Source organism: Pristis pectinata, chromosome 34, assembly GCF_009764475.1.
Source record: "Pristis pectinata isolate sPriPec2 chromosome 34, sPriPec2.1.pri, whole genome shotgun sequence".
In the NCBI taxonomy this organism is placed as follows: Eukaryota; Metazoa; Chordata; class Chondrichthyes; order Rhinopristiformes; family Pristidae; genus Pristis; species Pristis pectinata.
This window is the reverse complement of record NC_067438.1, coordinates 4,309,774-4,324,579: the sequence shown is the minus strand read 5'-3', so window position 1 is coordinate 4,324,579 and position 14,806 is coordinate 4,309,774. Positions and strand designations below refer to the sequence as shown.

The window sequence follows — 14,806 nt, the reverse complement described above, 5'->3', positions numbered from 1 at the left end:
TTGGACAAGTACACGGGTAGGAAAGGTTTGTAGGGATATGGGCCAAACGCGGGCAAATGGGACCAGCTTAGATGGGAATCTTGGCATAGATCAGTTGGGCTGAAGGGCCAGTTTCTGTGCTGTATAACTCTATGACTAAGCATCTATACAAGTACTTGAATCTCTAAGACACAGAAGGCTACAGATCTAATGGGGGTAAATGAGATCAGTGTAGATGGGTACAACGGGTAACATGGTCAGGGTAGGCCGAAGGGCCTGTTTCTGTGCTGTACCAGTTTAATAACAACACACGGTTGGATCCCCAGCTACTGGGTAGGTACCTGATGTTGTCCATCCAATTAAACCACGTCTTGAGGTGAGTTTCTGGGATAATCTTCAGATCCCCGTTCCGCACGGCATCAGCTGCCATTTTCGCCATTTCGTTGCACCTGACGTACCACTGGGGCTTCAGCAGGGGCTCCACAATGTCCTTGGAGCGGCTGAAAGGAGAGGGATAGTTAGTTCGCTGGGTGGACTTCATCACGGTAACACTCTGGGCTCCGTCTTTCTTTGTACCCTTTCATTTGCCGCCTGCAAGGTCAACGTCTACTGATCTCCCTTCCCAGTGATCCATTCCCAGAGCAGAGGAGACCAGAAGAAAACACAGTGGGTTTCCCTGCAGCTCCTGTTCGAAGGGTTTGATTATTCCACTTCATCCGCATCGGCAGAGATGTAAGCAAACACATCAGAACACAGAACAGTACAGCTCTTCGCCCCACAATATCTGCGCCAAACACGATGCCAAATTAAACGACACCTCTTCTGCCTGCACATGATCCATATCCCTCCATTCCCGGCACGCTCATGCATCTGTCTAAAAGCCTCTTAAATGCCACTATTGTATCTGCTTCCACCATTACTCCAGCAGTCCGTCCCAGGCACCCACCACTCTGTGCTAAAAGAAACATTCTAAGAGACGCCCTTTTTAAACTTGGGGAGATGGTCTCTACTTCCCAGCTCTCATCAAAACTGAACTGAAGTGAAACAAAACTGAAATGTGAACAGAGAACAACAGTACAGCACAGGAACAGACCCTCTAGCCCACAGTGTTATGCTGAAGTAATTAAACTAGTAAACAAGTGCCAAACTAAACTAATCCTGTAATAAAACTAAACCTGATAGAGGTATATATCATCATGAGGGGCAAAGACAGAATATTTTTCCCAGGGAGAGGGTATAGATTTAAGATCGGAGGTGAGAGATTTAAAAGGGACATCAGGGGCAACTTCTTCACACAAAGGGTGGTGCGTATTTGGAATGAATGGCCAGAAATAGTGGTTGAGGCAGGCACATTAGCCACGTTTAAAAGCCATCGAGATAAGTCCATGGATAGGAAAGGTGTAGAGGGCTATGGGCCAAACGCGGGCAGATGGGACTAGCTCACTGGGCAACACAGTTGGCATGGACGGGTTGGGCCGAAGAGCCTGTTTCCATGCTGTGTGAGTCTACGAGTGGTTGCTATCTGGAAATTGCTGCCAGAGGTGGTGGTGGATCCAGATACAATTATAAAATTGAAGAGACATTCAGCCTGGTCGTGAATGGGCAAGGCACAAAAAGATACGGACCTCAGGCAGGCAAATGGGATTATCGTGGTTGGGCAGAGAGTCAGTATGGATGTGTGGGGCTGAAGGGCCCATTTCTGTGCTGTACAATGCTGCAACTCTAGCACTGCTTCTGCATCGTCTCGGAGTCAAAATTCTGGAGGGCCCTTTCCCACCAGCACTGTGGGGGCACCGTCACCAGAAGGACCAGCCGTTGGAGAAGGCTGCTCACCACCACTTTCTCGAGGGCAACAACGTGCCAACGAAACCCTCGCCATGATCTTGCAAATCGAACGTGACTTATTTTCCACCCCTAACAGCTCCAGATTTCCAATTCAGCAAAGTAGCACAGGGAAACTCACCGCAGACCAGAGAGATTAAACATCTACCCTCCAACTGGCTCTTGACTAGAAATGGACACAAAAGCTTTAGAGGGATATGGGTCAAACAGAGACAAATGGGACTAGCTCCGATAGACATGGATGAATCAGGCAAAAGGGCCCATTCCTGTGCTGTATTACTCCACACTCTGACCTTGATCTCATGGTCATAGAGTCACAGAACACGAAAACAGGCCCTTCAGCCCAACTCGTCCATGCTGACCAAGATGTCTATCCGAGCTGGTCACATTTGCTTGCTTGCGAACCTTCTGTAATCTGGCCCACCCTGTGGCGCAGAGACCAAGGTCTCAGCTCCTCACCTGCAGACTGGCACCACCATAGGATTGTCCTTCACCTCCTTGAAGAGTCCTTTCTGCTTCAGGGCCTCCAGCACTGCTTTACGGGCATCAAAACGCTTCATTCCCTGAACAAACAAGAACAAAATAGAACTTGCACCTTGAGATGGAAGTCATTGGACTAAGTTCGTTGCCTTGACCCTTCTGCATCTGAAGCGTGGCAGCAAACACATCCTGACCCTGCCCTGAGACTGCTTGACCAGGCATTGGGCTTAACTAAAACCCACGACATCCCTGTCCCAGGAGCGCGTGACGGGACAGTGCAGGAGGAGCTTCACTCTTGATCTAACCTGTGTTGACCCTCCCGTGTGTGATTGACTGATCTGTGTAGAGGGAGCTTCACTCGGTGTCGAATCTGTGCTGTCCCCATCTCTGGGGTGTGTGACGGGACTGTGTTGAGGGAGCTATGTGCTGTATCTAACCCGTGCTGTACCTGCCCTGTTGTGAGAGAGGCAGGACAGTGTAGGGGGAGTTTCACACTGAGTCTGACCTGTGTTCTCCCTCCCGTGCATGCTTAACTGGACAGTGCAGAGGGAGTTTTACTCTGTATTTAATGCGACCAGACAGTGCAGAGGGAGTTTTTGTATCTAACATGACTAGACAGCGTGAAGGGAGTTTTACTCTGTATCTAAACTATGCTATTCCTGCTCTTTTGTTTGAAACAAGAACGTTTATTATAAGTACTACAACAAATCACAACAATTAAACTTCAGCCAAATTAAGATGTTACCATCCTGATCCAGGATGCAATTGATTCACTGTGGCACCCAACATTCCTGGAACACCTCCATTCTTTCCCCAGGGATATCCGGGCATGGACACAAGCCCGGGAGAATGCCAGGCAGTCAGATTGGGCGGAGCCCTCGCTGCCTGTCTCCATGACCCACGAACAGTTTGGCCAGGCCCAGGAGCAAGGCTACCAGGACATCCTTCTCCTGACCCGCACCAGCCCATCCCCATCCCCGCCCCTCCCACCGCACTGGGTGACCAAATATTAAGAGAGTGGGGTTAAAATGTAACCAGAAGGCCAGGAGCAGCCCCTTCAGACAGATAAGTAGGGGCTGCAACCTCACACACTCCACATGCACATGAAACACAGTCTCTTCCTACCCGCGGAAGAGGCACGCGGTTGGGAGATCCGTGTAACAACTTAAAAACTTGTGCTGTTCCTGCTTTTACAAAAATAAGTTTATTTCCAGTCCTACAATACTACAAAGCACTATAAACTACAACAATTACTAACACCAACTACGTTAAAATATTCCCATTCTCATCAAGGATGCAATTGATCCCTCTGTGGTGCCCAACGCTCCCAGAACACCTCCATGATCCCCGTGGATACCGCACGTTCTTTCTCGAGGGATATCCGGGCACAAACGTGCCATTGGAAGATTACCAAGCAGTCGGCTTGGGCGGAGCCCTCGGCTGCCCGTCTCCATGAACTGCGGATAGCTAGTCTGACCAACCCAGAAGCAAGTTTACCAGGACATCCTCCTCCCCCTCTCCCCTCCACCTCGGTAACCAAATATTAAGAGGTGGGATCAAAATGCAACCAGAAGGGGAGGAGCGGCCCCTTCAGATATGCAAACAGGAGCTGACGCCTTGCACACTCCACATGCATGCGATACCCGGTCTCTTCCAGCCCCCAGAAGTGACACACAGCTGGAAGATCCCTGCAGCAACTGAAAACCTTGTGTTTTTGCTCTGGGGGGTTTGACTAGACAGTGCAGAGGGAGGTTTGCTCTGTGTCCAGTCGTGCTGTCCCAGTTCTGGAGTGTGTGACGAGATGGTGTAGAGGGAGCTGTACTCTGCATCTAACCCGTGCTGTGTCTGCCCTGGTGTGTGGGGAGGCAGGACCAATGCAGGGGGAGTTTCACTCTGAGTCTGACCGGTGTTGTCCCTTCCCTGTGCATGCTCAACTGGAAAGCGTAGAGGGAATTTTACTCTGTATCTAACCCCTGCTGTTCCTGCTCTGGGAGTGTTTAACTGCAAGATCCTAGGAGTGAACGTCACCAACCAGCCCGTCCTGGTCCAACCACATAGATGCCACGGCCAAGAAAGCTCACCAGCGCCTCTACTTCCTCAGGAGGCTAAAGAAATTTGGCATGTCCCCTTTGACACTCACCAACTTTTATCAATCCACCACAGAAAGCATCTTATTCCAGATGCATCACGGCTTGGTACGGCAACTGCTCTGCCTGGGACCGCAAGAAACATGCAGAGAGTCGTGGACGCAGCTCAGCACATCACAGAATCCAGCCTCCCCTCCGTGGACTCTTACCTCTCGCTGCCGTGGTGAAGCAGCCGGCATAATCAAAGACCCCGCCCACCCAGGTCATTCTCTCTTCTCCCTCTCCCATCACCAGAAGATACAGGAGCCTGAGGGCATGTACCACCAAGCTCGAGGGCAGCTTCTATCCCCACGGTGATAGACTAATGAATGGCATCGCCTTGTATGACAAGATGGACTCTTGACTCACAATCTACCTTGTTATGACTTGCACCTCATTGTCTACCTGCAATGCACTTCCCTGTAGCTGTGACACTTTACCACTACAATCAGAATTCTTCAGAAATAACTGAACGGTTACCAAGAAAGGCTCGGGGACGTTGATGAGATAGCCATTGTCGTCCATTATGTTGATGAACTCAAGCTGGTGTCTCATTCCTACTTCGTAGTCGTTCTGGTCGTGGGCAGGCGTGATCTTCACAGCACCTGAAGGAGAACAAGAGGGGAAAGGTTTCAGAGCTGCCCAGCCTCAGGACCGCTCGACCACACCCAGCTTCCTCTGGATTGGAGGGCTCAAGTTATCAGGAGAAGATTGGATGGGCTGGGTCTTTGGTCACGGGTTCAAGTCCCACTCCAGAGACTTGAACATACAAACCAATGCTGAGGGAGTGCCGCACTGTCTGAGGTGCCTTTTAGAGACAATGGCACCGGGTTTAAAAAAAGAAAAGAATCACACGGGGCTATTTCAAAGGGGAGTACGGACGGTCTCTCTGCTGAAGGAGGCTGAGGGGTGACATGATAGAGGTGTATAAAATTATGAAAGGCACAGATAAGACAGATTGGCAGTCTATTTTAATCAATATTAAAATAATTATTTATTAAAAATAATACAGGACTCTTGAGACCCTATAATTGGAATGAGCACACTTTAAATCCTTTAACGAGGATCCATTGGAGGGCAAGTCTGGTGCCAGCAGCCGTGGTAATTCCAGTTCCAGTAGTGGATATCAAAGCTGCTGCAGTTAAAAAGCTAAAGGCAGGCACGGTAGTGTAGCAGTTAGCGTAACACTTTACAGTGCCACTGACCCGGGTTCAGTTCCTGCCGCTGTCTGTAAGTCTGTGTCTGCGTGGGTTTCTGGTTGCCTCCCACATTCCAAAGATGTACAGGTTGGGAAGTTGTGGGCATGCTGTGTCGGCGCCGGAAGCGTGGCGACACTTGCGGGCTGTCCCCAGAACACTCTATGCAAAAGATGCACCTCACTGTGTGTTTCGATGTACATGTGACTAATAAAGATGTCTTATCTTATTCCCCACGGTAGGAGTATCTAAAACTAGGGGGCATAAGTTTAAAGTGAGGAGGAGGGGGTTTAAAGGGGAAGGGGCAAATTTTTTAACACACAGGATAGTTAGAAAATCTGGATTGTTGTAGTTAGAACACAGAACAGTACAGCACAGGAACAAGCCCCTTGACCCACAACGTTGTGCCAAACTAATTAAACTAGTAATTAAAAACCTCCTAAACTAGTCCCGTCTCCCTGCACATGGTCCATATCCCTCCATTCTCTGTATGTTCCTGTGCCTGTCTAAGAGCCTCTTAACCGCCTCTATCATATCTGCCTCCACCACCACCCCGGCAGCACATTCCAGGCACCCACCACTCTCTGTGTAAAAAAAATCTTGCCCCGCACATCTCCTTTGAACTTTCCCCCTCTCACCTTAAATACACGTCCTCTAGTATTAGACATTTTGACCCTGGAAGAAAAAGGGTATCTGGAATGGTTGGTATCTGGTATGACCTGCCAGAAGAGGAGGAGGCAGAGGCAGGAACAATAACAACACTGGCGAGGCATCTGGACAGGTACTTGAATGAGCAGTGCGTAGAGGGATACGGAATTAATGCAGGCAAGTGGGATTCGTATAGGTGGGGGAGGGAATGGAAAGGACAAAGGGAGTATGTCTGGTGGGGTGAGATCACTTGGGTTCATGTGGCAGTTAAATGGCAAATCACATTTTGCTGTCTGTATAAAGATGAAATAACAACAAGATGCTGGAAGAACTCAGCAGGTCAGGCAGCATCCGTGGAGAAAAGCAGACAGTCAACGTTTCGGATCAGGACCCGACGCTGAGTTCCTCCAGCATCTTGTTGTTCTTTCATTTAGATTCTAACATCTGCAGTCCGTACAATGTGTCACGAGGACTCTACGACTGTAGCAGCAAGGCTGTGGGACCCGCCCAGTAGAACAGTGAAAAGGCAAAATGATGACGCAGAAATGACCAGTCCCGATACAGACAGTAAGCAAGAGCCAGTTACCCGACATTGGAGAATTCGACATCGAGTCCCAAAGGCAACGATGTGCTCAGCTGGAAGACGGGATCCCACATCAGGAGGGTCCGAGGGTCCTCGGCTTCATTCTTCAACAGAAGCTAAACCAGTTTCCCTCCTCTAACTTATTCAATTGCCAATTTACAGAGTCACACAGCACAGAAACAGGCCCTTCAGCCCACCACGTCCATGCTGCCCATCTACACTAAACCCATTGACCAGCAATAGAAGCAGTTTACAAGTCCTAACACTGAACAACTCCTCCTTCAACTGCACTCACTCCAAATCAACAGTGTAGCTCTGGGCACTTCACACAGGACTAGGCGTTGCCCGTCATGTTGTGGAATGTGTGGAACAGTCTTTGCTCCAGCCTTAATCAGGGGAACTCGTTCCCCTGTCTTTACTTTGCTTCCTCTACTGGCTGGGATATCTAGAGATTGGGAAATGCACTACAGAAATGGAAGCCTCTCTTTCTAACAGGCAAAATTAAATCGAGACCGCCGTCCGCCAGCTTACCAGTCCCGAAATTCATGTCCACAAACTCGTCAAAGACGATAGGCAATTTCCGATCGCAGAAAGGATGCAGAGCGAACTTTCCTCTCAGGTTCTAGAAAGAGGAAAGAAAAATTAATCGGGACTTCAGTGAAAATATACTGACAGGTCTAACCAGGCAAGATAGAGTCAATGAACTGTCCGCGCTCCCTCAAGCAGTGTCACAGCTTCTCTCTTTCCCCTCCAGTCTATGGGGTCTGACTACTTGCAAAATTACAAAGCATTTTGGTAAATTGGTTTATTATTGTCACATGTACCGAGGTACAGTGTCAAACTGTTTTGCATGCCATCCATATAGATCATTTCATCACGTCAGTGCACGAGGTAGTACAAGTAAAAATAACAGAAGGTAGAATAAAATCAGAGTCATACAGCACAGAAACAGACCCTTCGGCCCAACTTATCCATGCCGACTGTGTTGCCCAGTGAGCTAGTCCCACCTGCCTGCGTTTGGCCTCTAAACCTCTCCTATCCATGTACTTATCTAGATGGCTTTTAAATGTTGCTAATGTGCCCGCCTCAACCACTATTTCTGGCAACTCATTCCAAATACGCAGTCCTTTCTGTGAAGAAACTGCCCCTGATGTCCCTTTTAAATCTCTTGCCTCTGATCTTAAACCTATGCCCTCTTGCTTTTAGCACCCACCCTCCCTGAGAAAAAGACAATGTGCTTTCACCCTGTCTATGTCCCTCATGATCTTATACACCTCTATCAGGTCATTACAGGATTAGTTTAGTTAGGCGCTATTTACTAGTTTAATTCGTTCAGCATAACATTGTGGGCCAAAGGGCCTGTTCCTGTGCTGTACTGTTCTATGTTCACATTTCAGTTTTGTTTCACTTCAGTTTTGATGAGAGCCAGGAAGTAGAGATCATCTCTGATGGAGAAGACACATAGAAAACCTATAGCACAATTCAGGCCCTTCGGCCCACAAAGTTGTACCAAACATGTCCCTACCTTAGAAATTACTAGGCTTAACCATAGCCCTTTATTTTCCAAGCTCCATGTACCTATCCAAAAGTCTCTTAAAAGACCCTATCGTATCCACCTCCACCACCGTTGCCGGCAGCCAATTCCACGCACTTACCACTCTCTGAGTGAAAAAACTTACCCCGGACATCTCCTCTGTACCTACTCCCCAGCACCTCAAACCTGTGTCCTCTTGTGGCCACCATTTCAGCCCTGGGAAAAAGCCTCTGACTATCTACATGATCAATGCCTCTCATCATCTTATACACCTCTATGGGGTCACCTCTCATCCTCCAAACAAGAGTTTGGTATAACCAAACAGCACTGAATTAAGAGACACAAGAGACTGCAGATGTTGGAATATGGAGTAACAAACTTGACCGGATGGCTTGGCCACGAGTTCCCTAGGTGTCTTGGGAGGTGGGGGGAGGGGGTCTGTGGTTACCTGGTATCTGGGATCCTGGGGATGGACAGCCACAGCAGTGTCTCCCAGCATGGTCTCGATACGTGTGGTGGCCACCACAACTTCCTCGCCTGCAAAGAAGAGGGAGAAAGTAAATTACTCAAGGCTCCCCATCCTCGTCTCACTGACGAGCCCATGCGTGGGATTGGACCCTGGTGTCCGCTGCTATGGAATCCACACAACAGTTTGCAGGACCATTCAGAAAGAGCTGGGTAATGGGACAGATGTCGGCGTAGACTCGATGGGCTGAATGGCCTCCTCCTGTGCCTGGAGGACTCTAAAGCTCCGCGGACAGCGCCCACCAGCGCCGTACGATGCCGCGGCAATCTGCGCCGGCGGTAGCGAGCTGGAGCCTACCAAGCGACTGAACGCGACGTGGAACGGTGCCTTTAAATCACAGCGGGAGGCGCATCCACCTCGGCAGGACTCACCCGATCCCTCGAGCTTGTACGCAAAGGAGATGAGAACTCCGAACTCCACCTTGTCTGTGTAGTTGGGCACAGGGAGGAGGGTCCGACCCGTCAGCTCCTTCTTATCAACCTGGCGGGAGAAACACAGCTCGTTGTGACGCTGTTGCACATGACGCCTGACACAGGCTGGCAGAACGACAGTTCATCTACCAACCGGGCCCGTTGTAACCTGCGGACGCGAGGCCGAACTCTCCAACTTTACCTAATTCACTCCTCCTTTCTGTTTGTATCGGAACTGGCCATTACTGCCTGCTCACCATTTTCTTTCCTTGTTCTATTTATCTAGTATGGCCTATGATCCGTGTCCCATAGCCTTGCTTCTCGTAATACATTACATACACAAAGCAGGCACGGTAGTCCAGCGGTTACCGTAACGCTATTACAGCGCCAACGACCCGGGTTCAATTCCGGCCGCTGCCTGTAAGGAGTTTGTATGTTCTCCCCGTGTCTGTGTGGGTTTCCTCCAAGTGCTCGGGTTTCTTCCAAGTGCTCTGGTTTCCTCCCACATTCCAAAGACGTATGGGTTAGGAAGTTGTGGGCGTGCTATGTTGACACCGGAAGCGTGGCGACACTTGTGGGCTGCCCCCAGAACACTCTACGCAAAGGATGCATTTCACTGTGTGTTTCGATGTACATGTGACTAATAAAGAAATCTTATCAAAGTGCTGGTAGCTGACCCAGTTGGTCTCACCCTGTCACAGATATTCCCCTTGTTCTTATAACAGAGAGTGTCGGTGAGTGGTAGAATCTGGGGCAAGTTGATGGAGAATGCGGGGAGAGCAAGTTGGAGGAGAAATTAGTGGCTAATGGCGTGGCTTTGTGAGCCAGAATACGCTCGATGAGCCTCTTTCGATGGAACCACATAAATAATTCACATGCAACAAACAACCTGATAGAGGAACTCAGCAGGTCGAGCAGCATCTGTGGGGAGATAAAGGAACTGTCGACGTTTCGGGTCTAAACCCCGCATCAGTCTCTCGTGTCTCTAAATGATACACATGTTTACAGGCACTCCCCAGGTGACAAACACCCGGCTACTAGACAGCCTGAACATACGAATGGGCATTGGGGGACCAGCGGGACGGACGGGGGTGGATTTGCCAGCTGCGGGCATCTTCTGCCCGATGGGAGCGGGGCACTTCTGCGTGCTTTCTCCCTCCTTCCACCCCTCACGCTGCAACAAATCGCTTATAAAGCAAGAAATAAAATTAAACGGCAACAGTATAGGGTTAGTGTACATGGGTGGTTAGTGGTCAGTACAGACTCAGTGGGCCGAAGGGCCTGATTGCTGTACCACTCTGGGACAGAGGCAGCTCGTCAGGCTGGTAAATCACCCCACACAACAATGAGCGAACCCGCACTTCAACAGGGCAGCCTCTGCTCAGCTTTGCGTTGGACCCGGGTTGGTCTCAAGGCAGGATTTGAACCCACTGACCTCGTGAGTCAGGAGGGCAGCAGTGCAGGTTCACCCTTGGGCTGCATTGCCCGAGCCTCAGCTGTGCAACGCCAGCCAAGAGCCAGGGACGTCCCAGCCTGGGCCGAGCTCAGTGATTTCGGGAGCCCATGGTGCAGGGGAGGAGAACCGCGACCAACCCCCCCCCCCCCCCATTTCCCCCACCTCCATACCTCGATGTCAGAAATGGCAGAGTTCAGTGTGCAGGACCAGTTGACCAACCGGGTGCTGCGGTAGATCACGCCGTTGTCGTGGAGTCTGACGAAAGCTTCCTCGACCGCAGCAGAGAGTTTCTGGGGAAGGAGAAGAGGGAGGCAAATGCTGAGACATCCCCCCACGGGCAGAGTTGCTGCCTCGCCGCTCTGGAGACCCGGGGTCGATCCCGACCTTGGGCACTGTCCACGTGTGTGGAGTTTGTGCGTTCTCCCTGTGACCGCGTGGGGCTCCCCCGCCTCTCCCCCCTCCCCCTCCCCCCCCCCCCCCCCCCCACCCCCAGGTGCTCACGTTTCCTCCCCACATCCCCAAAGACATGCGGGCCCAACACATTGATGCAATCAGGAAGAAGGCACGCCAGTGGCTCTACTTCGTTCAGAGTTTGAGGAAATTTGGTGTGTCACCAAAGCCCCTCGCAGATTTCTACAGATGCAAGGTGAAGAGCATTCTGACATGTTGCATCACAGCCTGGTATGGAGGCTCCAATGTACAACATCGCAAGAGGCTGCAGAGGGTTGTAAACTCAGCCAGCTCCATCACGGGCAGAATCATCCTCGCCATTGAGGACATCTTCAAGAGGCGGTACCTCTAGAAGGCGGCATCCTTCACTGAGGACCCTCACCGCCCAGGATATGCCCTCTTCTTGTTACTACCATTGGGGAGGAGGTACAGGAGCCTGAAGACCCACACTCAACGATTCAGGAACAGCTTCTTCCCCTCCTGAACGGTCCATGAACCCATGAACGCTACCTCATTAGTCCTCTTTTTGTACTATTTATTTAGTTTTGTAATTTATAGATTTTATGTCTTGGTACAATAACAACATTTAGACAGGTACATGGATAAAAAAAGGTTGAGAGGGATATGGGGCAAACGCAGGCAAATGGGACCAGCTTAGATATACCTCACTATTCTGCTCTTGCACTATTTATTTATTTTTGTAACTTATGGTGATCTTTATGTCTTGGCACTGTACTGCTGCCCCAAAACAACAAATTTCATGTCATATATCAGTGATAATAAACCTGATTCTGGGGTCGGTGGGTTAGTCGGCCGCTGTAAATTGCCGCTAGTGTGTGGGTCAGTGGTAGATCCTGGGGCGGGGGGTGGTGATGGGAGAATAAATGGAATGTGTAAATGGGTGCTTGATAGTCAGCATGGACTAAATGGGCCAAAGGGCCTCATTCCATGCTGTGTGACTCCGACTTTAGATCTGGTTGATTCAACTGCCGGGCAGGACCATGATCTTGCACTGGAAGCAAGGGGGGAGCTGACCGAAACCCCCGTGCTGAGGTGTGTGGGGGATGAGGGAGCGAGGGAGGGTTGCCCAAAGGATCCTTCTACACCATGGGCAGCCCATCCAAATCATTGCTCACCACGAGCACAAATCGATTTAATCCTTTGTGACTCACTGGACACTAACAACAGATTTAAAAGTAAATATCAGATAAAACGCACCTTCAGCAAGATTAAGGCAACAGCTTCATGTGTCAGGAGGCTTCAGTTGATCCTCAGCAATTTCTACATGCACCTTAGGATGCATCACGGCTTGGTATGGCAACTGCTCTGCCTGGGACCGCAAGAAACTGCAGAGAGTTGTGGACACAGCCCAACACATCATGGAAACCAGCCTCCCCTCCATGGACTCTGTGTACACTTCTCGCTGCCTCAGTAAAGCAGCCAGCATAATCAAAGACCCCACCCACCCCGGACAATCTCTCTTCTCCTCCCTCCTATCGGGCAGAAGATACAAAAGCCTGAAAGCTCATACCACCAGGCTCAAGGACAGCTTCTGTCCCGCTGTTATAAGACTCTTCAATGGACCTCTTGTACAATAAAGATGAACTCTTCACCTCACAATCTACCTCGTCGTGGCCCTTGCACCTTATTGTCTGCCTGCACTGCACTTTCTCTGTAATTGTAACAATTTATTCTGCCTTCTGTTATTGCTTTTCCCTTGTACAACCTCCATATTTTGAAATGATGACATGCAAAACAAAGTTTTGCACTGCATTTCCATCCATGTCATAATAATATACCTATTATAATTTAAGGAAATACAGAGTTAAAATCTTTTCAGCATTTGGCCCAAGGCCCAAAATTGCATCTCCCATCCCGTTAATTTTTCCAATGGACTGAAACACTTCACACAGTCGGCTGAATTTTATGCCGAGGGCCCCGTCTCTCGGCACTTGGGAAGCAGACACGGAGCCGCCTCTGCTGCCCACCTCCCCGGTGCTCCTTACCGGGTCCATGGTGAAGCAGGCACGGTCCCAGTCCATGGACGATCCCAACTTCCGCAACTGGTGGTAAATGCGGTCGCCCTTCCTGCGGGAAAGGGGAGATACACAAGTGAACGGAGGTTTGCAGTCACATTGAATAAAAACGGCCCATGTCCCACCTCATGTCCTAACCTCGCACACATTTTTGCTTTGTTTTCTGTTATGGCTTTTCCCTTGTACTACCTCAATGTGGTGAAATGACGACAGGCAAAACAAAGTTTTTCACTGTACCTCGGAACATGTGACAATAGTAAACAAATTTACATCTGCTGCATGAAGAAAATTTAGGACTTTATTCATTGGAGGCCAGGAGAATGACAGGTGATCTTAAGGGTTGTAAAATCAGAAGGGGCATAGATAGGGTGAATGCACACATAATCTTTTTCCCCCAAGGTTGAGGAATCAAGAACTAGAGGGCATAGGTTTAAAGGTGAGAGGGGAAAGATTTAATAGGAATCCCAGGGGAAACTTTCTCACCCAGAGGGCGGTCCGTATATGGACTGAGCTGCCAGAGGAAGTGGTTGAGGCAGGTACATTTAAAAGACGCTTGGACAGGTATGCGTATAGGATATGGGGCAAATGCGGGAAAATCGGCATCTTGGTTGGAATGGACCAGTTGGGCTAATGGGCCTATTTCCGTGCTGTATAACTCCAGGAAGCAGCAACTTTGCTTCTGCCTCCACAGATGCTGCCTGACCTGCTGAGCAGTTCCAACAGTTTGAGTTTTTAAATTTCAGATTTCCAGCATCTGCAGAGATTTTCCATTTCCTGCACATTGTTAAGTGATTATAACAGACCGCAGCGGTGTAGTGGTTAGCAGCCAGAGTTCTGAACAGCTGGATTACAGTTCGAATCCCAGTTTAGTAGCTGGGAAATTTATTTTATTTGGACAGTCAGAGACTTTTTTCCTAGGGCGACAATGGCTAACACAAGGGGACATAATTTTAAGGTGATTGGAGGAAGGTATAGGGGGATGTCAGGGGTAAGTTCTTTTACAGAGAGTGGTGGGTGCGTGGAATGCACTGCAGGCAGAAATTGTGGGGACAGATACATTAGGGACATTTAAGAGGCTCTTAGACACATGAATGACAGAAAAATAGGGGCTGTGTGGGAGGGAAGGGTTAGATAGATCTCAGAGCGGGATAAAATGTCGGCACAACATTGTGGGCCGATGGGCCTGCACTGTGCTGTAATGTTCTATGTTCTGTGTGAAGTAGTTAAGTAAATGTGGAATCTTAAAAAAGATACTGGTCTCGGTGACAGAAATCATCGGAGTGGCAGCACATGAGGTACAGCCGCAGCCTCACAGCTCCAGCAACCAGGGTTCGATCCCGACCTCCGGCATTGTCTGTGTGTGGAGTTTGCACATTCTCCCTGAGACTGCGTGGGTTCAACCCCCTGGGTGCTCAGGTTTCCTCCCACATCCCAAAGACGTGCAGGTTGGTGGGTGAAGCAGGCTGCTGTGAATTGCCCCGGCGTGTGGGCGAGTGGTAGAATCTAGGGGGAGTTGATGGGAATGTGGGGAGCAGAAAGT

The 14,806-nt window shown here is 49.7% G+C and overlaps 2 protein-coding genes across 3 annotated transcripts in view; both read right to left on the bottom strand.

Annotated features, from left to right (window-relative positions):
* The window catches only part of LOC127586020 (histone H3-like), a 208,037-nt gene that overhangs the window by 138,592 nt on the left and 54,639 nt on the right, over positions 1-14,806 (bottom strand). The gene's annotated exons all lie outside the window — the stretch shown is intronic.
* The window catches only part of vars1 (valyl-tRNA synthetase 1), a 66,202-nt gene that overhangs the window by 33,571 nt on the left and 17,825 nt on the right, over positions 1-14,806 (bottom strand). For both annotated transcript variants that reach the window (XM_052043758.1, XM_052043757.1), the window contains exons 10-17: positions 13,237-13,318; positions 10,951-11,070; positions 9,286-9,394; positions 8,837-8,925; positions 7,386-7,476; positions 4,908-5,032; positions 2,281-2,384; positions 321-479 (exon numbers count right to left, since the gene is read on the bottom strand). In XM_052043758.1, the coding sequence (XP_051899718.1) occupies positions 321-479; positions 2,281-2,384; positions 4,908-5,032; positions 7,386-7,476; positions 8,837-8,925; positions 9,286-9,394; positions 10,951-11,070; positions 13,237-13,318 (879 nt within the window). The remainder of the gene's footprint in view (positions 1-320; positions 480-2,280; positions 2,385-4,907; positions 5,033-7,385; positions 7,477-8,836; positions 8,926-9,285; positions 9,395-10,950; positions 11,071-13,236; positions 13,319-14,806) is intronic.